This window comes from Canis lupus, chromosome 4 (genome assembly GCF_003254725.2).
Source record: "Canis lupus dingo isolate Sandy chromosome 4, ASM325472v2, whole genome shotgun sequence".
In the NCBI taxonomy this organism is placed as follows: domain Eukaryota; kingdom Metazoa; phylum Chordata; class Mammalia; order Carnivora; family Canidae; genus Canis; species Canis lupus.
The window spans coordinates 76,329,657-76,356,170 of NC_064246.1; the positions used below are offsets into that span (position 1 = coordinate 76,329,657).

At 38.9% G+C, this 26,514-nt stretch overlaps 1 protein-coding gene and 1 long non-coding RNA gene across 9 annotated transcripts in view; one reads left to right on the forward strand and one right to left on the reverse strand.

Moving 5' to 3' along the window:
- The window catches only part of LOC112652851 (uncharacterized), an 84,771-nt gene extending 70,837 nt beyond the window's left edge, over positions 1 to 13,934 (reverse strand). Inside the window, exons 1-2 of the long non-coding RNA XR_003131767.3 lie at positions 13,761 to 13,934; positions 12,471 to 12,523 (exon numbers count right to left, since the gene is read on the reverse strand). This is a non-coding gene — a long non-coding RNA (uncharacterized LOC112652851). The remainder of the gene's footprint in view (positions 1 to 12,470; positions 12,524 to 13,760) is intronic.
- The window catches only part of DROSHA (drosha ribonuclease III), a 121,277-nt gene extending 95,661 nt beyond the window's left edge, over positions 1 to 25,616 (forward strand). For 7 of the 8 annotated variants that reach the window (XM_025436477.3, XM_025436479.3, XM_049109408.1 and 4 more), the window contains 9 exons: positions 2,750 to 2,794; positions 4,277 to 4,434; positions 5,921 to 6,026; positions 16,861 to 17,002; positions 18,508 to 18,590; positions 18,682 to 18,785; positions 20,867 to 20,959; positions 21,780 to 21,826; positions 25,200 to 25,616. In XM_025436477.3, coding sequence (XP_025292262.1) covers positions 2,750 to 2,794; positions 4,277 to 4,434; positions 5,921 to 6,026; positions 16,861 to 17,002; positions 18,508 to 18,590; positions 18,682 to 18,785; positions 20,867 to 20,959; positions 21,780 to 21,826; positions 25,200 to 25,330 — 909 coding nt within the window. In that variant the 3' untranslated portion in view covers positions 25,331 to 25,616. Of the gene's footprint in view, positions 1 to 2,749; positions 2,795 to 4,276; positions 4,435 to 5,920; positions 6,027 to 16,860; positions 17,003 to 18,507; positions 18,591 to 18,635; positions 18,786 to 20,866; positions 20,960 to 21,779; positions 21,827 to 25,199 lie in introns of those variants that run through there. The other variant, XR_004815002.2, reaches the window with a different exon arrangement.
- The last annotated feature ends 898 nt before the right edge of the window (positions 25,617 to 26,514 follow it).

Genomic DNA, 26,514 nt, shown 5'->3' on the forward strand with positions numbered 1-26,514 from the left:
TGTACAATCTGTGGGTTTGGATAAATGTATGTTGGCCATGTTTCCATTATAATATAGAGTGCATTTTCACTGCCTTGAAATCCTCTGTGTTTTTCCTATTAGGAGTTAGTTAACTTTTTGTGCCTTTGTTCCTTGAGACATACCATTTGTGCATGTATGGTATCAAAAGCATTTTGATTCCCTCCCCCTGTTGATGTGCCAAATTCCTCATGTTCTTCAGGATATATCTGAAGAGTTACCTCTTCTTTGAAGCTTTATCTAACAGCCCCCAAGCAGAGTTTTCTTTACATTTAGTATGTATCACTATTCTAGAACCTCTCTCACTCAGTTCATTAAATTACACTTACTTACTTTCATTTTTCCCTACTATGCTCCTGTGAAGATAGTAATGGTATCTCATTATTCTTTGTAAGCTAATACGTAGTAGATATTCAATAAAAATCTGTTGCTAAACAAGTGTTGGCAAAGATGAGAAAAGGAACGCTTATGGACTGTTTGTGGGAATGCAAACTGATTCAGCCAGTGTGAAAAACAGTACGGAGTTTCCTCAAAAAGTTGAAAATAGAGCTACCCTATGATCCAGTAATCACACTATTGGATATTTACCCTCAAAATACAAAAGCACTAATTCTAAAGAACACATGCATCCCGAGGTTAATTGCAGCACTATGTATAATAGCCAAGCTATGGAAGCAGCCCAAGTGCCCATCAATAAATGAATGGATAAAGAATACATACACACACACACAGGAATATTATGCAGACATTAAAAAGAATGAAGTCTTGCCATTTACAACAACGTAGATGGAACCAGGGATATAATGCTAAGAAAAATAAATTATAGAAAGACAAACACCGGGGATCCCTGGGTGGTGCAGCGGTTTAGCGCCTGCCTTTGGCCCAGGGCGCGATCCTGGAGACCCGGGATCGAATCCCACATCGGGCTCCCGGTGCATGGAGCCTGCTTCTCCCTCTGCCTGTGTCTCTGCCTCTCTCTCTCTCTCTCTGTGACTATCATACATAAATAATAATAAAAAAATTTAAAAAAAAAAAAAAAAAAAAAAGACAAACACCATATGATCTCTCACTCATATGTGGAATTTAAGAAACAAATGAGCAAAGGAAAATAAAAGGAAAGACAAAGGAATAGACTCCTAACTATAGAGAACAAACTGCAGGTTAGCAGAGGGGAGGTGGGTGGAGGGATGGGTCAAATAGGTGGTGGGGATTAAGGAGTGCACTTATTGTGATGAACGAAATAAAATAAGAAAAAAAAAGTTGCATTAATAAATATCCCAGCAGTCGAGCATTTTCCAGGACACTCTGAAGGTAGAAGTTTTCCCTTGAGCTAGTAAATGCTAAAGCTGGAAGTCCAGTCTGGATTTTTTGCGGGATATTTTCTCTGGCATCAAGATACGGAAGAACCTGATGTCTGAGCAGGGCAGATGAAAGGAAATGGAGGCAGTTGAAACAAACTAGTTGTGGGGAGTTAAGCAGTTACACGTGGAAGACATCTAAGGCACAATCCTAGTGTCACTGAGTGAAAAACACAGGAGACAGGAAAAAGAGGAATCAAGTTGCTGAGAATTTTGAATTTGGGAGATGGGAGTTGGTTGGATGAGATGGCTGTTCATTGTTACTGTTGGATACGATCAACATTAGTAGTAGCTCTTTCTGCATGCCAGAAGTGGGCTCACTGTTTTGAGAAGGAAAAAAAAGCATGAGAGAACGTGAAAAAGTTGCAAGAAGGAAGTGACATTCAGCATAATTCATGCTACAGAGAATTCAAGGGAAAGGTTATTGAGTTGGTTAAGAGAAGCTCTCTAAAGTGCCTTAAAAGAACAGTTTGATATTTAAGCTTTTTAATTTTTTTTAATACTGGCAAAAATAAAATCCCTCTAAGTGGGATGCAAGTTGCTTCAAAACACAGGATATTTTATTTCACTTTGTCATCCTGTGTGTCATAGTGATAATAAATATTCCTATATTTTGTTCCCCCTAAATTTTTAAAAATATTTTTCCCTCTTTTTAAAATTTTTGGTTATTTGTTTGAAAAACCTAACATCAAGGCCAGAAAGTAGATTCACTCAGAGGCTCCCTAGAGTCTAAAACTGCAGGAAAGACACTTTAATCCTGAGGAAGTTCTAATTATAACTGCCTCTAGATTTAGCTCAGTGGATAAAATAAGGTACTGGGCTTCTCCATAAAATTCACTCATTTCCATATTTCAAGGAAACATTTGTAGTGACCTGCAATAAAAGTGTGGTCTTATAGATCTGAGAATTTAGGAACTAGATTTGGATGTTTTCCACCCCATCTTAAAGCAGCTCAAATGCTAATGAATGAGTGCCTAAAATAAAAGACATCTGAGATGAGTTTTAATTACAAAAGGCAGAGCTGATGCACATTTCTGGGGAATGGTAAACTAAAAAATATGATTAAAACAGCAACCTAATCCCAAGTATTAGGTTAAGCAAATGTGTAACTGAGTTTTAAAAGGTATCTTTGACTTCTGGGGGTGGAGGTGGCTCTTTTCCTCCCCAGCTTAATAGGCTAATTAGAGTCACTACAGGCAGTTTGAGTGGTGAATACACTTTAAAAAAATTAGTTTGCTAGCACTATTGAATTTGCAATAAGTGGAGTCAGCATCTGAAATAGTTCACTATTTCAAATAATGGCGTTTTATTTAGTACTCCAGAGCATGTTAAATGGCTCCCTGGAGCATTAAAGGCATCACTCTGTTTTCCAGGACCTGCGAGAAGTTTGGCTCAATTATCCTCTCCACCCACTCCAAGTAAGTGTTACCTTCCTGTCCGCAGTGAGCTTTAGAGCTGCATGTTTTCATGTCACTTCAGTTTGCCTGTTTTCCCTCCTACATTTATAAACCTCTGATTCCTTTCAGTGACATTATGAGCTTGAGCTAAGCATCAGGTAGAACTGGAAAACTTTGGAACAGATAGTAAAACAGACTCATTTATTGCATCTATTCTCTGGAGTGGGGCGGGGGAAGCAATGGGAGTCATCTTCCCTTACAAGGCAGGAGGAACTACTTCTGTGGTTGTGGTTTGGTGCCCTCTCTCCCCCAAGAAAGTGATATTAAAAACTTACTGTGTTGATCCAGTATATTTCCCTGGCTGCTTTATAGAGCAAATAATGTGGAAGCAAGTGTGCGCTTAGTAAATAGAACAAATACTAAATTAACATTGCTAAATGGTAACCTAATTTAGATCTTGGAAATTGAAGGCTTTGACTCAGATTGCTTAAAACATACTGTAAATTAAAATTTTAGTACAATGTGATGACTTTTTACTAAAGATTTTGGTATTTAAAAGATCTATATGCGATAATACCCTTTTTCCCCAGTTGGTTTAAAAATTCTTTGTATTCTTTCCTTTTATTTCTGTTTTACGTGGAGACATGTATATGTATGCATGTACACATGGGTACATTATACATATATAAGAGTCACTAGTGGCTGAACTCTAATGAGAGGCTTTACAGTAATAAATGGCATTAATTCAAAGAACTTTAGAAACGTTAGTATGAAATTGTCCAAAGTTATCAAAAATGTTCACTTTAGTTACTCTTTTCGTATTTGCTCTTTGCTCTCACTTTTGCATTGAGTTGTTCAAAGCTCATTGTTATGTGGAGCACCTGCCTAGTGGTATAATAATCTCCAATGTAAGCTGAATCCAGCTTTAATCCTGTTCATTTGCCAAAATAGGCTGGTCCCTAGAAGACATACAGTCATATTCCTGTAATGCAGTGGTTCTCAAAGGGCAGTCCCCATACCAGTAGCATTTGCCTCTCCTGGGAACTGACAGGAAGATTCTCAGTCCTTACTCCAGACATACTGAATCAGAAACTCTGGAATAGGGCCCAGCCATATGGATGTAACAGGTCCCTACAAGCATTCTGATGAACGGGAAAGTTTGAGAACCACTGCATTGCCAGATACACATATTCTCCACCAGCAGTTCTTCACATTGCCTCTTCCTTGGAGAGTTAGTATAATACTTGGGATTTTGAACTATCTGTGTACAGTACTTGGCCTTGAAATTTGAAAGAAGATTGGAAAATATTATTTGAGCCTTCTTTAAATATTAGGTTTGTTTGCCATTCTAAGGGATGAGAAAGAAGCTTCCGTGTTCTGTTGGCATTTTAGAAATTTCTGCCCATGGGAGAAGGAATTTTACAAAACACTATCCTAGAATTGATAATTATTCTTGTAACCAAAAACTGCACATGATTTTTATTTATTTTTCTTTTCCTGCAGCTACAAGAGCCGAATACTGATCGACAACTTATTGAGACTTCTCCAGTTTTACAGAAACTTACTGAGTTTGAAGAAGCAATTGGAGTAATTTTTACTCATGTTCGACTTCTGGCAAGAGCATTCACGTTGAGAACTGTGGGATTTAACCATCTGACCCTGTAAGTTAGAATTACCCGTGTAATCCCAATGTGACCATTTAGACAGGCAGTTCCAAACCTTTGCTGTGTGCCTTTCAAAGACATTGGGATTTCAAACATATTTCCAGGAAAGTCACATCATGAGATGGGTGAGTAGCCAGTTGCTGTTGTGGATCAGGGGATAGGTTTCCAATACAGTATTTCTTGTTTCATAGGTTCCAATCCAGTGTTTTTGGTTTCATTGTCATGTGTCTTATTTCTTCATAAAGTATAAGAGAAGTGTGTAAATTTTATCTGTAAAGGGACATATACTAAGTATTTTAGGCTTTACAGGCCATGTGGTCTCTGTTGCAGTGATTTGACTCTGCTCTAGTAGCATAAAAGCAGCCACAGAGAAAATGTAAATGAATGAACATGGCTGTGTCCCAATTAAACTTGCAAAAACAGACCGTGGGCTGAAATTGGCCCTCCATCCTAGCTCTAGATGAGCGATTTGGAGATGAGCTAATATAATAATTAGGAAAATAACCACAATGTTATTTCTTTTTTTTCTTTTTTTTTTTTTTTAAAGATTTTATTTATTTATTCATGAGAGACACAGAGAGAGAGAGAGGCAGAGAGAGACACAGGCAGAGGGAGAAGCAGGCTCCATGCAGGGAGCCCGATGTGGGACTCGATCCTGGGGCCCCAGGATCACGCCCTGGGCTGAAGGCAGGTGCCAAACCGCTGAGCCACCCAGGGATCCCACAATGTTATTTCTTTGCGGTTGTTTTTTATTCAGTTCTTGGCTTCTCTCCCCTAAATCAGATATTCACAGCTCTCTTTAAAGTGTAAAGATTTGAGATTCTTGTCATAGATTTTTTTTTTTTTTTTAGTGTCCTTAAACTGGATTCCAGATTTGAATGATAGAGAGTATATTTCTTTTTTTTTATTTTTTATTTTTTATTTTTTTTATTTATTTATGATAGTCACACACAGAGAGAGAGAGGCAGAGACACGGGCAGAGGGAGAAGCAGGCTCCATGCACCGGGAGCCCGACGTGGGATCCGATCCCAGGTCTCTAGGATCGCGCCCTGGGCCAAAGGCAGGCACTAAACCGCTGCGCCACCCAGGGTTCCCGAGAGTATATTTCAATAAAGAAGTAAAGATTTAACAAAGAAAATTCTTGGACTGTTTTGCTTTGTTTTGTTTGAATGAAAGTTAACTATGCAAGATTGTTATCTATACTTTATTTTTCAACTAATACTCCTTAACTTCTGACCAGGCACTATTTATCGGTTGTTTAATTCTTAGACGTTAGTCATTGTACTCTTCTTCAAAACTCAATCTACATTGACTCAGATCTCTTCTCAATTGAGGGGCTTAAGGAGTTGTATTTAGTCTTATGTTTTAAAGCAAGGTGAACATGTTGCTTTTTTTAAAACCATACCTTTTTAGAAATTATGCTTCTTTTTTTTAATATACAAACACTTTATTGGTCTCTTTGCATTGATGTTGTTTTTTCCAGAGGCCACAATCAGAGGATGGAATTCCTAGGTGACTCCATAATGCAGCTGGTTGCCACTGAGTACTTATTTATTCATTTCCCAGATCATCATGAAGGACACTTAACTGTGAGTTTGTGTTAAGTCATTCCCTTCAGTAAGATTGCTGTGAAATAGAGTGAAGATTAGAGGAGCCAAATATGTATTTATGTAATTGATTACTTAGTTCTTGGTGATGTTAGCATATCACATGGTTTTGTTCATTTCATTATGCAAATTGTATACAAAGCAGTATGTGAGAAGAATTCTTCCTGTACTCCTTCATTTAATGATTACCAACCCTGTGCAAGACATTGAATTGAGCTAGACTTCATGGGAAGAGCAGATAACTTAGTCGACACCTATCCATAAGGAGTTTAAAAACCATTAGCAGAAATGGAGAATATAAGTAAATAGCTACAAATGTTGTCTCTCTCTCTCTATATATATATATATACATACATACATTATATAGTATATATATAATGTATGTATGTCATGTGTGCATGCATACATGTACACTGAAAAATAAAAGTAAGTAATGGTAACTAAATATAGGAGAGAACCATGTGGAATATTAGGAAGAGGCATAGATAAACTGCTGCACTTGTGTTGTTTAGAAAAAGATAAGATTTCTTTTAGCTCTGGATTTCCAAGAAGGCTTCTTGGATATGATGATGTCTGAGCCTTTAAAGATGAGTGGGATTTGGCCACCAGGAGTTAATGGCAGAAATTTCTATGCAAAGACATGCCACACTTTGGGCCTACTGAAACAAAGGGACAACATGAAAAACCAGAAGATAGAGAGACAGCAGGGAATCAGTTTGGCTGGATCCAGGACAGAGTTGAAAGGGGCTTAGAAAAACTAAGTTTGATTTATGAACAAAGTAAAACAGTCCCCATTTCTCTCACTTTTGTTTCATTTTATAAAATGGCATTGAGCTTTTTTATTTGTTGCATATGGTTTGTACTCTGAAACTGATCAATAATATAGCTAGAATGGTGAACAAAGCATGTTTGGAAGCCAGTCGTTGAGGATCTCTCAAGGCGCAGAAATAACCTTTGAGAAAACCCTCTAGAGTTGGGCATTGAGAAAGCAAATACTTTCTTGGGCCAAGAAAAATAGTATTGTGCTCTAAGATATTTTGTTAGTGTGTAGCCTTCCTTTTTTATTATACTTGAAGCAAATAATAAGTCTTTCATACTTTGTATCTCTATGATTTATATGCATGTTTTGCTCTGAATAGAATTGGATCTTATCTCTGCAACTATGTACCCTGGAAATAGTTTATGTGAGACACAAATATTGGAATTAAGGAGAATATGATGATTTGACTATGTTTAGATGTAATTTTTCAGTGAAATTTCTAAGCCTAACAAAATACAGTTCTTTTAGTCACTCACTCAGTGAGTATTGTAGTTCTCTCACTATGCCCCATACTATTATATAGGAAATCAGCAATACTCTTTGTTTAAATTGAATTTAAAATCAATAGTTGGATTACCATTTAAAGTTAACTACTTTTGGATGGACAAGGAAGTAGTTCCTCTCGATTAATATTAAATTTTTTAAGGACATAGGAGTATTTACCAAAAATGAACTAGTGTCTAGTATCTTGCTAGATATCTAGTATCTTTAAGGAATCAATAAATTTTTTGTCAGTATCTTCCATTGGGGAATAGACTTCACTGTTGTCAGAGTATCTGGTTGGACTGAGGAATGGCCAAACCAAGTCAGGTGTCTTGAAATCGTAATTCATTTTTTGGCCATATAGAGGCCACTATTGAAAATGCATGACTTAAATGCACACATTTGCCCCTAGTTTCTTGCAAAATTAATTGTGAACTCTGGGATTTTGTGGAGGTGGGATGTTATAGATCAACAAGTTTACTGCTTCCCATCATGGTCTAGATAAAGGTAAAACCAGGACTATACTAAAGACTCTAGTTTTATGTTCTTTCCAAAATTGCTTCAGTTCTATAACCTTTAGTTTTATTCAAAATGTATTTATCAGCCTTGTTGTCTTAAAATTAGAGGATTATTGAAGAGCTTATTAGAAAGATGGTAAATGACAAAATTATGATACGGTTTTATTAACTATGTTCACAGGAAGCTTTGGTAGAAATCAATAGGACTGACAGATCTGCTGGTAAAATAAAGATGATCTGTCATCAGTTGAATACATACTTTAACAGATATTAACTCTCGGGATCCCTGGGTGGCGCAACGGTTTGGCGCCTGCCTTTGGCCCAGGGCGCGATCCTGGAGACCCGGGATCGAATCCCACATCGGGCTCCCGGTGCATAGCCTGCTTCTCCCTCTGCCTGTGTCTCTACCTCTCTCTCTCTCTCTCTCTCTGTGACTATCATAAAAAAAAAAAAAAAAAAAAAAATATTAACTCTCATCAGTACTGGCACAATTGTCCCTCCCTCCTTCTTGAAACACTGTCCCTCGTTGGCTTCTGTGAGCTTCTGTTAGCTTCTGTCATTCTGTACTCTGGTTTTCTTCTCACCTCTTTAGCCACTCTTTCATAGCTTCCTTTGCAGGCTCATCATATTCTGTACAGCTGATGGAGATTCCAGCATCTGAAAGGTTCCCACCTAGGCCCTTGTCTCTTGTCACAAGAGCACCTCCTAGGCAGTCTTTTCCATGTATGCACTGTCAGTTTCACTCTAGAGACAATGACATCCAAACAGATCTCTTCAGTCCCATTTCTTCCTGAGCCCCACTAGGTAGCTGCCCTCTCAGCGTCTCCACATGTCCAAGAGCAAATGAACTTAGAATTTCTTCCAGTGTTCCCTGAGTAATTGAACGACAATGTCAACCATCCTGTGTTGCCTGTCAGAAACCCAGGAGTCATCTTTGATTCCTCCCTCTGCCTACATCCCTATATTCTCGACCACTTGTAAGTCCTGACATTGTTACTTCTTGAGTAAACGCCTCGTCTTCATTACCTAAATCCTTTCAACCAACGTCTGTCACCCAGACTGCTGTAGCAGCTTCTGCGTCGGTAGCAGAACATTACAGGAATGTGCTTGACAAACCCCGTTAGAAGGGGTGGCATTTATTAAATTGCACAGGATACGATCTTAAGGTTGCCTTTATACCAAGCATGAGGCAATGCAGGATGTTCAGATTTCCCTGATACGTATGCCACTGTTTGCAAAGCCGTCCTTTGTAGTTCTGTGCTTTCCCACAGTGGACATGGTCTCAGGCAGAAACCCTGCAGTTGGCCCAGGTTTCAGGCCTGTTGACCCTGTCGTAGCTTCCTAACTGGTCTATCTACTCTTACTCCATCTTTTGATGCATTTTCACAGTGTGGCTGGTGGTGTCTTTTCACAGCAGAGCTCCTATGACCATATTCACCATTCATCTTCAGTCTGCTTTGGTTATTCCTCTTATCTCTCCAACCGCTAAATGCTGGAGCACCCCCCTTCTCAGATCTCTTCTCTTTTCTCTTGACCTCCTTTCTGTGAGTGATCTCATGGCTTTGAGTACTTCTCCACACCACTTCCTAAGGTATGTCTTCCACCTGTACTTCTCGCCTTAACTCTAGGCTCTTTGTTTATATCTTCACATACACTTGAATAGCTAGATATAAAGATATACTGGAGGGACACCTGGGTGGCTCAGTGGTTGAGCGTCTGCCTTCGGCTCAGGGTCCTGGGATTGAGTCCCACATCAGGTTCCCCACAGGGAGCCTGCTTCTCCCTCTGCCTGTGTCTCTGCCTCTATCTGTGTCTCATGAGTAAATAAATAAAATATTAAAAAAAAGATATACTGGACTCTCTAGTTGGATTTCTATTAGGCATCTCAAGCCTAATATGACCAGAACAAAACTGATATTCACCCCAAAGCCTGCTTTTCTTTAGGTATTCTCCATATCACCAAGGATCATTTCATTCTTAAAGTTGTACAGGCCAAAAACCTCGAAGTCATCCTTAATGGTCCTCTTTTCTTCATGCTATACCTGTTAGCTGCTAGCATATCCTGTTGATTTTACCTTAAATATTTGCCCAGAACATGACTACTTTTCACCACCTCCATTGTTATCACCCTGGCCCAGGCTATTATTATCTTTTCCTTAAATTACAGCCATAGCCTCCCAGCTGATTCATTCCCCGCAACAACCCCCCCCCCCCCCCATGCCATCAGTCTATGTTTAACACATCATCCAGAGGGACTGTTTATAAAGGGAAGTCAGATTACAGCCCTCCTTTTGTGAAAAACCTTCCAAAGATTTCCTGCCTTAAGGGTAACAGTGTTGTTACCTACAAGACCCCATGACCTTTCTCCCTGACTGTCTTTGTCTCCTAGACTCTTCACATTGGATCCTGTGCTATTCCTGTAGAACACTAAGCAAGCCTTTGCCTCAGTGCCTTTGTATATGCTGTGGCCAAATTCCTCATGTCTTTCAGGGCATGGTTCAAATGCTATCTTATCAGTGAGGCCTTTAACTTACCCTGCTTAAATTGTGACCTCTTCCCCTTGTCCCTAGTCCCCTTCTTCCAGCTGGGAACCTCATTTCCATTTTCTCCTTAGCACATACTATGTATTTTACTTGTTTACTTTCAGTCTTCTCTTGTCAGAGTATAAATTCCTTGAGGGCAAGAGTGTTTGTCTGTTCTCTTCATTCTTGATTCCCTGGGTCCTTGGAGTTCCTGGCATATATTAGTGCTGAGCCGATAGGCTGAATGAATGATCATCCTATCCCAGGCCAGTGCTGTTTGTTTATTCTTTGGATAGTAACTAAAGAACAAGCACGGCCCTGGCTGGTCTGAGTTGCCCATCTGCCCTCCTCCTGCTATATGCTCTTCTTTTCATTATGGGCCTCTACACTGCTCTGTTTTGTGTTCCTACAAGCCCCTTCTTGCCATCAGGCTTTGCATGTGCTGTTCTTATTCCTGTTTCCAACCCTCATCTGCCTGGTGTCTCCTACTCTTTGATTAGATGTTAGTTCTGGCTTGACTTCTGGCTACAAGGAGAACCTTTCCAGATGGCCTCCTCAGTCAAATTCCATGTTCTTTTCTTTCCTGGCACTTACTGATTTCCATTTGCTTGTCCCACTAACCTATAAGTTCTGTGAGAGTGTGTTTTCATGTATCACTCTATGCCCAGCCATATGGTAGGCTTGCAATACATGTTTGATAAATAAATAAAAGAAAGAGTTTTGTAGGTAGCTAAGATGTATAGAAAGGGAAATAGAAGTGGCATTGGAGGGAAGTGACATGTTGTTTTATGTATAAAGAAGGAGGCTGGGGATCCCTGGGTGGCGCAGCGGTTTAGCGCCTGCCTTTGGCCCAGGGCGCGATCCTGGAGATCCAGGATCGAATCCCACGTCGGGCTCCCGGTGCATGGAGCCTGCTTCATGCATGGCTCTGCTTCTCCCTCTGCCTATGTCTCTGCCTCTCTCTCTCTCTCTCTCTCTCTCTCTCTCTCTGTGTGACTATCATAAATAAATAAATAATTAAAAAAAAAAAGAAGGAGGCTGTTATTTATGAATGTCTATAGATTAAAATTAATTTAAAATATGTGGAGGATTACTTACTACAGTTGCATTTGTATGAGAGGGGTGGCAAATTATTCATTATTGTGATTAAAGAACACACAATTACATTAATTCACACCGGGAGGCATTAGTTAGCTTTGAGCCATTACTTTGTGTGCTTGTTTTACAGGGAATAGGACAGTTGAACAAATGAAATCATGGATTTGAAGTTTTGAATGCTGATGGGGAAAAACATAGTGTTGTGTGAGTTGGATCAAAAAGGCCTGCTTGGGAAGGAATCTCAGGCATAGATAATTGTTATAGGAGGACTGAGGTTGATTTCATAGACTGAAGTATTTGATTTTTTAGGGTAGGACCTGCCCAGTAGGGATTAGGTAAGTAGTGGGAGGGTCCCAAAGATCATTAGCTCAGACCAGGATGCCTGTCTTGTCACACTTGCAGGTTTTAACACCTGCATATCATTCTTCTCTCTATATCATTCCTTCTTCTTAGTCTTCACTGTGTGCTACTGAGCTAAAAATAGTTGCTAATCCCATGCCTACTGTGTGTAAGGCACAGTGCCCACTGGTGTGTGCATCAGTGGAATGAATTTGCAGACATTTTTGGTTTTTTATAGCGGAATGATTTGGGATAATGAGAAAGCAGGGATTACAAATAAAAAGTTTGAGAACCAGTGATCTAATCCCTCCCTGTTGCCTCCTGCCAGCACTAAGCATAAATCATTTAGACAAACGCAGATTTCATCTACAGGATCTCTTTGAGAGGATAGATTCCACAAGCCTCCTGTTGGAGAATTTCTCTGTCACTGACATAATTTGGTTCTTTGTATCTGACCTGCATCCCGCCTGCTAGCATTTGTGCACCTTTTCTTTATATTATCATAGGAAATGGAGACCATCTGGCTACCACTCTTGGTGTAATAGACCTGTGTGGTACATCACTGTCACTTTTAATAGTATATTCTGCTTTCACCCCCATGTTCTTATGTTAAAGCCCTTAAAATAATAAATCACAGTCTACTTACTTTACACTAGGTGGCCCTCTTCGGTTGCTCATGTCCCACTGCTGTGGCTTCCTCTTAGAATCAAAAGCGAATAGAGAGGTTGAAGGAAGAATGCCAATATGTTTCTTTGTTTGTTTTAAGCCAATAAACCTTTTTCCTATTAAAATTTAAGTTTAGTCATGAGAAACTGCTGTGCCGAGATAGTAGAAAACTCCCTGGATTCTGAAAGTCAGAATTGGAGACATGTGACACTTCTGTTGGTCCTGCCATTGCATCAGGGACTCGGCCATCTTTTTCTCAGCTTCACAGAAATCCCTGACTACAGCTTTCTTCATTTTTTCTGGTGATTTCAAGTATAATTTTGTCTTTGGTGGGAGGAAGGGTTGAAGAAAAAGTTGTGAGGGACAGCCTAGCACTTGGTAAAATGGAGGGCTTCAAGGACAATATGTAGACTGATATCTAGAACATCTGTGGAAAATTCAGAGGAATTCCTAAAACTTTCTATAACCAAAAGAGTGAGCTCATCTGGCATAATAATGAGGATGCCACTGTGGGTAAAAACAGCAGCTAACATTTCGTGTGTTTTGATCATGTGCCAGCCATCACAGTGTAATACATTACAACCCTGTGAAGTAGGTACTGCTTTGCTCCATTTTATAGATGAGGAAACCATACCTCAGAGAGATTTAGTAACTTACCCAGGGTCACTTAGCCAGGAAGTGGTAGGGCCACAGTTTGAACCCAGGAAGTTTGGTGCCAAAATCTCTAGCCTTTCATTACCACATCTAACAGAAGGCATTGTTTGCAAAAACAGTCTAATAACTAACTCAAGCTCAATTGGATACTTAATATTCATTTTCTAGAATTCTACTTAAAAAGCAGATATTTCCTCTTTGTAAAATAATAATCAATAGCATCAGCGTCTGCAGACTTTCCAACCATATGTCTTGTCCCAGTCAAATCCACTCATCAAAATGATCTTTCTAAAATCAGAATATTATATTGCAACTGCTCCTGTTTGACACTTTTTAGGCTTCCTTCTCCCTTACAGGAAAGTACAGGCTTCTTTACATGACCTGCAAGACTGCCCAGAGGTCAGCCAGCCTCGTCTATATTAGCTCTCCCTGACTCTGCTCTGACCTATCCTCCAGTCCCATCCAGTGATTACCTTGCTGTGTCATGGCCCTTTGTTTTGCCAAAGCTGTTCTCTCTTCCTGGAAAACCCTTTCCCACCATCTTACTCTATTTAAGCTGCTAGAACAAAATACCACAGACTAGGTGGCTTATGAACAGTAGAAATATACCGCTCACGGTTCTGGAGGCTGGAAGTCCCAAGATCAGAGTGATAGTCTGGTTGGGTTCTGGTGAGAGCCCTCTTCCAGGTCACAGACTTCTCATTGTACTCTCCCATGGGGTAAGGTGCTAGAGATCTCTCTGAGGCCTCTTTTATAAGGCCTCAGAGATCATATATGATCCCATTTATGAAGGCTCCACTCTCAAGACCTAATCACCCCAAAGGCCCCACCCACCTCTTATGCCATCATCTGTAGGGATTAGGATTTCAGTGTAGGAATTTGGGGGGGAGGGAACACAGACATTTAGACTATAGCACCTACCCCTCTGGCAGCCTCATTTTTTTTCCAGTTCTGACTCTGTTCATCAGAAGCTACCTACATGAATTTTTTTTAAATGCATATGTCCAAGTTGTATCCCCAGAAATACTAACGCCTTGGTTCGTGGAAGAGGCCCAAGCACCCGTATCTCAGAAGCACTTTATGATTCTGATATAAGAGCTAGGTCAGTGAGCCTCTGAAGTGTTTTTACTCAGGGGTCAGATCCTTCAGGAGGCTTCTGGGGAAGGCTGGGGTAGAAGGGGGCTCCTGCGTGCCCTGTGTCCTCCGTGCTGTCACAGCAGCTACCGCAGAGCATCCTAAGGGCCAATTTGTGTGGCTTCCTTGGGAGATGAGCAGCAGTGGGTGTCGATCATGTTGGGGTCTTCAGCTGTCAGCACAGTGCGTAGCACAGAGTTGGGCTCCACAGCCCTTACACTGAACTAGCTGAAGGTGCTTTTCTGCCTTGTGACCCCCCCCCCCCCCCATCTTGATCCCACCTGTTGGCAAACAGTGTGATTCATTCTGGAGTCCAGCAAAGGCCAAGGGTGGAAGCAGACATTTAAAGAACTGCCATTTGGCAATTGTTTAGGTAAAGTACAAGGTCTTACTTCTTTTCAATTCATCTTCTAAATTTAAATTGACTCCAAAAATATGGATGATTTATAGCTTCCTTCTCCCACACTGAGTTTTGATTCAGGCTCAGAGTTCTGGCAAGAACTTGAAGATCACGTTCTACTGGTTACCCTGTGGCTTCATGGCCTGTCAGGGTGTATCTTAAATAAAACTGGAAGCATTTGTTTCCATCCTCACTGCTTTCTTCCTTCTCCATCGGACAACCTTACTGGATAATAACCAAAGAAGGAGCCCTGACACCGGAAGGCAGCTGCCGGGGCCTGGTAACTGGAGATATATGGTGTTTTGTGTGCATTTGTGTGTTGTACCTCCGATTCGTTGATTTTGAAGCATGAAAACTCCATATAGGCAGCCTAAGTTAGAGCTTTATCTTCTCACCAAAGCACATATTTTTTTTTTTTTTTTCACCAAAGCACATATTAAGAGAGAACCCAGTGGTGCTGTTGCTCAGCACAACCGTATTCTCAAAATAGCCTTCCTGTTCTCCCCCGGCCTCTACTTTGAGAACTGCCTCCTGCCATCTCCCCATTGGGAACACAAATGAAAAAAAATCTCTCCCTTTTAGCTCAGTTATTTTATAATTACAAGATATTAGGCTGATGGGCTCCTGTTGGTTGGGTCTTCTAATATTATATGGTAGGCCTTTTTAATATTGAGCTTCTCTGTGGATATTAATTTTAATGAAACATTTTCTATATTGAGGAAAAAGAGTTGGGCGAAATAGGAGGAAGAAGGGAGCTGAGACAAAGAATAATAGTCTGTAACTCAACAGCAGGCATGGCTTATGAAGATCAAGTTGTATTTCTGCTTCATGCATCACTGTCAGACAAATTAAGAACATATTGTTTCTTATTTATCTATTGTCAAGGATGCAATCTCAGGCATTGAGAATAAATCTTGATTTTCATAAGCTCGGTTGACACTGGAGTCACAGAGCATAAAACTTGCATCTAATAAACAAAGCGCAGTGTGGAACGGCCAGGGGTAGAACACTAGCACAGCCCACAGCTGCTTCCCGCGCCTTGGCCCTGGTGTCAGGGATGGTCCTTAGCAGGAAGGGATTGTTGTAGTAGGACAAAAATTTGTTATAGCCGTTGTGACAAAAGTTCTAGTTTTAGGTATGTTATTCCCCGAAATCTTAGCTTTTATTTGGTCCATCGTGGTTTCTGTCTGCTTCCCCCAGGCTCCTCCCCACTTCCTCTAGTGAGCCATTACCGAGTGCTCAATTCTTGAACCGTGCTTGCTGTCTGGGAACCTCTGTGATGGGTTTGTTGTGTAATTTTCATGTGCTGTGTAATGTTACTACTTGGGATGGTGTTTGGAGGACTCTTTGCTGCCCGAAATTGGTACTAGAAATTTTTGTTTTGAATTTTTAAAGTTGAAATATGAAAATTCCATTTTAATTTGATTAGAGATGAAGAGTCCCAATTTGATAAACTATGACTCAGGATATATAGTATACATCTTTAAAATAATAAAAGTAAAACTCTAAATAAATAATTTAAATATTTTAAATAATGCTTACTAAAACATTACTTCCCCAAATCCTATAATATCAAAATTAGCATCAGTGCTGTGAAACTTGAAGTTGTAGACTTTTAAAAAATGCTCCTTTAAATCTAACAGTGACAGAAAGTAGGTCAGGTTTGCCGGATGGGTGGTACATCGGATTGATTGATTATGATTACAAAGGGGAACATGAAACTTATTTGGGGGTGAAAGAAATGTAGAAAGTTGTCAAAACTCACCTAATTGTACTTGAAATGGGTGCGTTTTATCATTTGTAAGTTATACTGCAATAATGTTGATTAAAAAAATTTTAATGCTCCTTTTACTTAGTAGCATTACATTTAGCAGAAGGTATGATCTTTAATCATAGTTTAGTACCCTCCCCTCACCACGGCTCACTGCTACGAAACAACTAAATAAACTATTCAGATGTTACCTAGGTAAAATCCAGGAGCAGAGGAAGTTATTAAAGGGGAAGCTGGAAATACACGGAGGTTGTCACGGCAGCCTGGGGGTAGAGGTTGAGGACTTAAACCATTGCTTAACTTGGCATCCCTGTCAGTGACATGATCTCGGTCTGTTTGGGCCCAACACTGAAGGAGGAGAGAGACCACATTGAAATGGTTTCTAAACATCCCTTAATTACTCTTGGTCAGTTGCTGCGAAGCTCTTTGGTGAATAACAGAACTCAGGCCAAGGTAGCAGAGGAGCTGGGCATGCAAGAATATGCCATCACCAACGACAAGACCAAGAGACCTGTGGCCCTTAGGACCAAGACCTTGGCAGACCTTTTGGAATGTGAGTCTTAAGTTTCTCTTAACCTGTAGACTCAGAATTTAAATCAAATGTACCCACATTTATCTTACTTCTCATTATTATTATTATGTTCTAAGTAAAGAAACCTTTTCTGTTTAATTTTTATTCATGCTTTTTCCAAAGTTTATTAGTAGAATAATTTGGAAATAAGACATGTAAATAATGAGTTTTATGTTCAGTCTGTATTCAGTGGTATCAGCCCTCCATCCCTGCCTCTGTACCCTTCCATCCTAATGCTCAGCAGTCACATCCTTTATAGGAAATGGTAGCAGAGTGTGGAGATTGGTAAAAGTGACTCATAGCTTTTTTTTTTTTTTTTTTTTTTTTTTGCCACCCAGCAGCCTTTATACAGGGGCATAGAAGAAAGAAGGCTAATTTATTCCTTACATACTAAAACTATTATCTGTTGTTTTGAATAAGCTCAAAACTCTATGGACATAGTTGTCATCTTTGGCAACTTCTGATATGGTCTGGAAGCATTATAAATAATCCTATTATGGCTAACTAAAGGATTATACACATAATTTTATTGTTTCTGATACTGGTTTAAAACGAGTGGGCCATTCACTGGGGCTTGGAACTTTAAAATAATATATTATGATATTTTTGACTATTGGAATTATATTACAAGTATTAAAGTCTACCGTGCAAAACCAGCTCATTTACAAAGTGCAAAGGTAGTCTGACTAAGAAACTTAAAAGAACCTCTTTTTCAGTTAAAGAAAGGTAACTTAAATTAAAATTACAAAAACGTTGAATAATCTATTTCACTGGCAGGGTTTTTGGGGTTTTTGTTTTTTGTTTTAAGCTCAGTGAAAGCTGTTTTTATACCTTTTAAAAACTCACCATTTGTTTCCTTGGTTAAAGTATCTTTTAATCAAGTCCTCTCTGGGGTCACCATTTATTTATTAATGCAAATTTGATATATTATGTTGTCACTAAGCCCAGTATTAAGGTTTTCTTTGTGTGGGCAGAGACTCTATAGTCTCTCATAGTCCTGAGACTCTATAAATTGTCCCATATCTGTTCATGAAATGTAACATAGCCCCTTGTCAATGGCTAACCTTCTCAAGATTGGTGTTGAGAATGGCAGGCCCCAAGAATGTGCTCATTCTGGTGTCGCATCTGATCTTTAGGTTTTCTTTTGATTTGTTGTTAACATGGTTGTATTCCCAGAAATCATTTTCTCCCTGCTGTATGAGAGCATTCTGTGTGTCATTTAACTATTTATTTAGCCTTTAGCCAAATGTAATTTGGTCTTTGTACTCTTTGGTTTTTGCATTTTTAATCACACATCTGTGCTGTTGCTTCTGATATTAGTGATAAAGGGAAATACTTGTTTGAAGAAAGAGGATACGATAATTCTAAAAAATAAAGAGGGCCTGGGAATTACAAACCTCATTACATTTCTTAAAAGTCTGGTCTCTTACTCTTTCTGGGAGATGGCAGTGCATTGTGGTTTTATTTTTAAATATTCTCTTTTTCAGCATTTATTGCAGCGCTGTACATTGATAAGGATTTAGAATATGTTCATACTTTCATGAATGTTTGCTTCTTTCCACGATTAAAAGTAAGCTCATATAAAATTTAAATTGGTTATCTACTTTATGCTCAGTGATTCCAGAACCCATTACTAAATACTTCTTGGGAACTTGCTCCAGGAGTTTATTTTGAATCAGGATTGGAATGACCCCAAATCCCAGCTTCAGCAGTGTTGCTTGACACTCAGGACAGAAGGAAAGGAGCCAGACATTCCTCTGTACAAGTAAGTACTTGCTCTCACGGGCATTGGATCCAGTGAGTTCAGAGCCGATGCTCCAGGGGTCTGGAGGAAAAACAAACCACTGGGGTAATCATGATGAGGGGCCTGGATTGGGACTTCTTGACACTGACTTTGGGCCCAACTTGAAATCTCTTTGGGCGTCTCAGTCTTTTCATTCTAAGTAAGTGGGTCACCTTTGATTATCTGTGCTTTTTATGTTTGTTTTATTTCTCGTAACCTCTGCTGGGCTTTGCATCTAGATCAGAAGGTTGTGCTTGTTTTAACAGTATTTGGGTGTCTCTCTCCATTCCACTTTGAAGCCTGTTGGCCTCTGTCCCTGTTGTCTGACAGCTATGGCGTGCTCTCTCAGGCAGCCACTGTAGGAAGCAGGGCAGTTCTTCACTGCCACTCTGTTACTCAAATATTTGGAGTTTTTCTTCTATAGAATGTGTATCAGAAACTGCTGTGTACTTTTGAATATCTCTAGTGACAAATCATTATCCTCTGAGTGGTAGCCAGAAGTTATTCAAAAAGAATGCAGGTCACTACACATATAATACCAGTTTTGATGCAAACAGGAGATTTTACTGGGAGGTAGAGTAATTATCCTGAGACTCTCCTTTGTTGACTCAGAAGGTGTTTTCAAAGAGGAATTACAAAAGGAAAGGATTATCAAAATAGGTGGATTGCCTCCCGAGGTATTTTCTGGGTATGTGTTTTTAAGGATGTTTAAAAATCTAGTTTGAATGCAGGTTTACTCCTTGTCTGTGCACACACATGGTTGCAAGTGCACACATTTGTGCAAATGTTCCATATGGAATAAAAGCCCCTCTCTGTGGACTTTCTCAAACTTCAAAAGGAAAAACACCAGAGTGGCAGTTGCGAATTTTAAGTCCTTTTTTATGTGTTTATTTAATAGTCACAACACGTTATAGGCTTTTTCGCTACAAGAACTGAGGCCAAGTGAAGTTTGAGTCACCCCACAGCAAGCTACGATAAATTGTCCCAAGAAACTGTCACTGCTAAACAATGTTTCCTTTACTTATTGGGAAAAATCCCCAAATGTTTAGAAATAGCACTTTAATATGTACCTAATAAGCATAATGAATATCCAAACTGTATTACATGAAAGGCTCAAAATATTTCCTCATCAAAGTGATAATTAAAGTTCAATAAATAAAATGAGGATGATAAACTTCTCATAGCACAGGCGTGATTACTGTCATAAGTGCTGCCTTAAAGAAGGCATCCATGTGCTTTCATCCCACGGAGTATATCAACACAAAGGAAATGACTCTGCTCCCTTCTCATAAATCCCCCAAATGCAAGTACACGATGAACTTGTTCTTTTCTATCAAGATGACAGGGATGTTTTACATATTTTTTTCAAGATTACCGTGTTCGTTCCATTATCTTTGTTGGCTACTTTTAATTTCCCTTTTCCATAAAGTTATCAGTTTTACTGCATTAGAAATCTGCGCCGTGTCATTAAAATCCAGAGTACCTGGAGTTTTGTTTTTTTGGCAGTTGTGTTGTGTACTCAGCATTATAGCCTACCTTTGAAGTGATCTCAGATGTTTCAGAAATTAAATACATTTTCCGATCTTTTAGATAAGATACCAGGCATTGGAGAGAACTCATAAGGGATGAAACCATTCAGATGTGGCTTGAGATGCATTGCCCAGATATTTATCATTTTTAGTTGTGATTAGCATTGAAGAACAATTAACAGACTAAGATGGTTAACTTTTCACTGCTGAAAAGTTTGTTAGTTTTAGGATACTTGGAGTATACACGCTTTGAAATTGTTTAAGACATTTTATACTTCACTGGTAGCCTTCAGGTGCTATTTATAATGCTTTGGGGAAAAAAAAAAGTATAAAAATCCAGTGTAGAATTTTAAAAATTTCCTACTTTAAAAGCTCTCTATAGATTTGTCAGCATAGCAAATAAACTTACTCCTTTAATTTTCATGTTATTTTTACCTTTCTCTAAGTGATAAGTACACGTTTTCTTAGTTATATATTAGCAATAACAATGAAATAATACCTTACCATAATTAATGTTCCTTTTTTTTCTTTCAGAACGCTGCAGACGGTAGGACCCTCCCATGCTAGAACCTACACTGTGGCAGTGTACTTTAAGGGAGAAAGAATAGGCTGTGGGAAAGGACCAAGGTATGAGAGAAGATCCTTTTAACTTCTTCAAATGAACATCCTGTGTGTCTGAAAAGTCCCTACTGGGTACTTCCAAACTTTGCAGTCTGTCATTTTAAACTCAGAGTATAGAATGTTCAAGGGTAATAAAGGGAATCCCAAGGATTAATGTCCCCACCAAGCCCAGCCCCAAACATGAGCTTGGCCTTGGATAGTGAGAGTGCCATTGCATAAGGAGCTTGGCTACCTTGAGAGGGCCTCATTACCTGGTGTTGTAAAGGTAAGATCTGTCCAGTGTCAGTTACCCAACAGGGTACCCAGTGTTGCTGCAAGCATTTTATAGATACGTCGTGCATGACACAGCCATTAAACATTTGATTTCTCACTGCTACTCACTTGAGCTTTGTTGGAAATGCTACCTAACATCTTCTCTCAGGTAAAAAGAATTATGTATATTATCGTCTTTCTCTGAACCCTCTAATTTATATCTTAAACTGAGAAGTGATTGGAAGTCTGTCTACATTTTTTTTTTAACTCTCCTCTTTTTTAAACTTATTTTAAGGAAGTTCAAACTTAAAATACTTCAGACCTAATATAAATGGAAGGTATTTTAATACAGTATTAAAAATGTGGAACAAATAACCTCAATAGGCTTTGTGCAAATAAATGATGTTTCTGCATGCCTTTGTGTATAGTCCTAACCTGTGTGATTCAGTATGTGACAGAAGTAATCAGATAAAATTTTATGCATCAGACATGAAAACCTGAATAATGTGTGGCCATACCTTGTGTTTTTGAAAAAAATCTTTAAACTGCACTTTACCTTTATTTTATTTGATAGTATTCAGCAAGCAGAAATGGGAGCAGCAATGGATGCACTTGAAAAATGTAAGCCTCTCCCTTTTTCTATAATTATATGTTCATAATACATGTTTTATAGAAAGAAAATGGGGAAATATAAAAACGGTAAGTACTGATAAAATGTGATTTTTTTCTTCATAATTACTCTCCACATAGAATGTAGTAGAATGTAAGATATGTATAAAATGGACTGATAATTTTTCTGAAAAGTATTCCTGAATGCTTTTTGATTTTCATTTTCCTTTCTTGTGTGGAGTCCCACTCAGCCCAGATTGCCCATATGAACAGCCCAGTGTATCTTTTTCGATTTATTTCCCTATACTTCTAAAATTTTATACAAGTGAAGGTTTTTTTTTCTTTTTAGTTTTTGGCCATTGTTTTATGAGAATGAGATATTTACACACTTTTCTGCATCTTTTTGTTCTTGCTCAATAATATATCACAGGTGCCCCTCATTCATTCTTTCTTAATGGCTGCATAGTATTTCATGCAATGGATTTGCCATATTCTAGTCAGCTCTTTTAGTTTTGATGGATACTCTTTCTGGTTTTTTTTAAATCACTGTTGACAGTAAATGTCTAAATAGTCCTTTTGGTTCTATGGGATAGATTCCCAGGAATGGGATGGCTGAGTGGAGGATACTTCAGTGATGTCATTGACCATGTAGGGAACTGTATAGTCTTTTGTAAATTGAAGGCTTAAATGCAAAGAATTTTTCTTCTGAGGTCTACTGTGCTATACTGCACAGTCTGTGCAAAACAGGACAGTGCAATTCCGTTATGCTCCAAGTACCAGCTAAATGTGGGACAGAGCAAAGCGCGGGAAGCTAAAGTCAAGAGGCCCAGGATTCTCAGTGTGGGAGATTCCAGGAAAGGAAAGAGGGCTAGGAGTCAAGTGGAAATCAGCAGACAGTAGCTTCCTAGGGTCAGGGAAGGGAGGACAAGTTGGCAGTAGCTTGTATTTCCAGGTTCCAGTGTCTATGGAATCTTCACTGAAAGTTTTAAGTTAACTCTGTTGGGGAATTTTTTCATTCATTATATACAAATGCACAATCACCTATTGAAATAAAAGTGAGATTCCATTTTCGACCTATAAAATTGCCAAAGGTTCTCTTTGGAGGTTTTTTTCATTCACTTTTAACGATAAAACAGTACTGGAGAGATGGTGTGTTCAGAGACTGACCTCCACATGCATATTGGTAGGAGTGAGTCATTTAAACTCCCAGAAAGCACTTTAACCGTCTGTTTCTAGTCATTAAAGAAGTCCATACCTTTTGATCTGGAGACTTCATTTCTAGGAATCAAACTTAAGGAAATGACTGGAGTTACGAGCCCCAGTTCACATGCCATGATAATAGTGACAACTTGATTTATAACAGCCAAAAAATAATTAAGTCAATCAAACTGCATGTTTAACAATAGGGAAATGCTTAAATAAACTATGCTATATTGCAGGGGTTGGCAAACATTTTTTGTAAAGAACCAGATAAAAAATATTTTAAGCTTTGCAGGCCACACAGTCTCTGTCACAATTACTCAACTCTGCTACTGTAGCGGGCAGGAATGAATAGTATGCAGATGAGCAGATGTGTCCGTGTTCCAATAAAACTGCATTTACAAAAACAGGTGGTGGACTGTATTCGGCCTATGGGCAGTAGTTGACCAATTCCTGCTTTTATCCAAGTGTTCTTACACTTTGTAATCATTAGAGTGCTGATACAGAGAAATACTTATACTAGAATAAGTTTTTTTTTAAAAATGTACCCATGAAAATGTATGTATGCCATTCTCTCTCAAAGTAAGGGTGCATGGGGGAGTGATTAAATATTCATATGTCTATATAATACATGCACATTTACACTATGTATGTATGTGTGTACCATAACTCTTAGGAAACTGTAAGGATACATTCTAAAAGTTTATCAATGGTTAGAACTGAGTGGTGGGATTTTTTAATGCAAACTAAGTTCTAGAATAGAATTTACCAAGGAAGTAGGGTTCATTTTGTAGTAACTAGCTTTACAGCTGACTTTTTTGTATTCGATTTGGTTTTTCCAAAAGCACTTATAGTACTTGAAACCTGTGTTTTATACAATACATAGGGTCAACTTGATATCATTTAGGGAATAGGATTAGGTTCCTGTTTTATTTTTAAAATACAGGTGTCATTATGTATCTCTTGTTTAAAATCAGTCAGTGACTCAGATATTCAGAGTCTTTACTGATTGACTGCCTGTCTCTCAGATACTTTTCCTAGCACCCTGCTCCTGTCCCTTCCTCTCCCCTGGGGCGAGGATAGGACATTATATAAAAAGGGAGAGAATAATTTAGGAATTTGCTGTATATTTAAATCCCTTTTGTTATTCTTCAACCCAGACAAAAGCCAAACTTGCTCTTCCCCAAACATGCCATCTCTCTCACATCTCTGAATCTTCATATTTAAAATATGAAGTAGGAACTCTTGTATATAACAACCCCTTACCCAGTTAGAGAGAAGAGTGTCATTTTCCCTCTGTGTTACAGGTAACTTGTGTGGCTCTCATTCATGTTTATATGCATCCTTTTTTTTTTTTTTTTGTATGCATCCCTTTTTGATGTTTGTTGTTGAAGTGTGTGTTTGTTGACTAAGTGTATAAAATGACTTTTTTTCTTGTTCCATCCTCAATTTCTTACTCCGCCAATGTACTTGCTATATACCTCAAATGACAACTGAATTGTAACATTTTTAGACCTTAACCAAGATTTCCACTGTATCTTGCACAGGGTCAAATATCAGACTAAATGGAGCTTAAACTGTACTGTTGAGTGACATGTTTCCTTTAACCAAATAAAAAATGCTCTACCTGCATTGCTGTTGCTAACATAGCATTGGGGAATCTTATGGTAAACTTTAAAAATAGAATGATCAGAAATAATAACTTAATGCCTCTGTCCTTCAGATCTTTTTCCTCTTTTCTCAGAAAATTTAATTCTTGGTAACTGGTGTGATAATATCATTATTGGGAGCTTTTGGTTTGAGCTTTGCAAAAATACATAGGCCCATTTGGCTACATTCTGTAATCTCTCCCTGACCATCACTTCTTACTAGGAGAACCTTGTTCAAACCTGCCTGAAACCACTTGGAAACAACACATCTGTGTTTTAACACTGCTATATGTTTTGGTGCCTTTTATACTCAAATCCACGTCAGATGTTGCACTATAGCGTCGGGGTACTGGTGCAGACGACGAGTGGGTTTCTGAATGACAAAAGACCAAGGGAAGACACCGAGCAGTTGTCTGCCCCCTGCCTTAGAATATACAGCTCTGTGTTTCTCGTGAATGTGTGTGTGTTTAGTTTGCATCGTTCTTTGCACCAGAGGCTACCCTTTATTGAGTATAAAATGTATTTCCTCGTGTCAGATAACTTTCCCCAGATGGCCCATCAGAAGCGGTTCATTGAACGGAAGTACAGACAAGAGTTAAAAGAAATGAGGTGGGAAAGAGAGCATCAAGAGAAAGAGCCAGATGAGACTGAAGACATAAAGAAATAAAGGAGGGCACGGAAATGGTGGCGTATTTACTTGCTTAATAACTGTGACTGTTGCCCATCGAGATCTAGCCTAGTTTTCCTGCAGACGATGAATGAAGTGTGCTCGTTGAAATAAAACACAAGGTCAACTCGCTATTGTTGTTTTACCGATCTAATATGTTATTTTGAGCTGGATGGTCTTTATTACAAAGTATATGGTTTCTCTTCTCTTTAATGGAAAACCTCACTTTGGTGGATGTGCATATTCCCTTTTATTTTGTTCTTTCAACAATAAAATTCAAAAAGCATCTTCTACGTGGAATAGATCCTGTTTTTCTCTCTCTATCTGAGATTGTGACATAAGACTTCAGCTGACAAATGAAAAATTCACCTCACCAGATATTTGGGCTACACTCTATTAACATCTATACTTTTGGAAGTCTCTGGATTATTAACTAGATTTTTCAGCTTTCATCTGGATGTTTAACGTCTTCTCAACTGCAAACACTGAACTTACTCTCACTAAGCATTGAATCTTTTGTAGAAGGGATCCCTTTAATGTTTTAACTGGCTAATGTGAGTGGGGAAGGACATATTTGAATCAAATATATCCTTTGAATCATTAGAATAGGAGGAGAAATCATGATTCCAAGCCACACAACACTTTAAATCAGATACTCTAATCCTGGGGTCAGTGGATGCTTTAAGAAGTTCATAAACAGACTTGAAGGAAGTCTCAGAACCTCCTGAAATTGTGTTTGATTTTATGTGTGTGTGTGTGGGGCGGGGGGGGGTGGTGGTGAGGGCAGTGGTGAGGTTGGGAGTGGACCGGAGCAGGATGAGGAGTCTTTATAGCTTTCATCAACTTGAAGTGGTCCCTGCAATAAAGGGCTAACATTACATTGAAAGACATGACATTTTTTTAAAATGTTATTTTAAACTGAGTATCATTTGTTTCTTATTAATAAAGACAAAGTTTGGGGCACCTGGGTGCTCAATGGTTGAGCATCTGCCTTCGGCTCAGGTCATGATCCCAGGGTCCTGGGATCAAGTCCTGCATCAGGCTCCCTGCAGGGAGCCTGCTTCTCCCTCTGCCTATGTCTCTGCCTCTCTCTGTGTGTCTCTCATTAATAAAATAAAAATCTTTTTTAAAAGGGTGGGGCAAAACTTCTCTTTTAAAACAAATGTGTTTTTATTCATTATTTT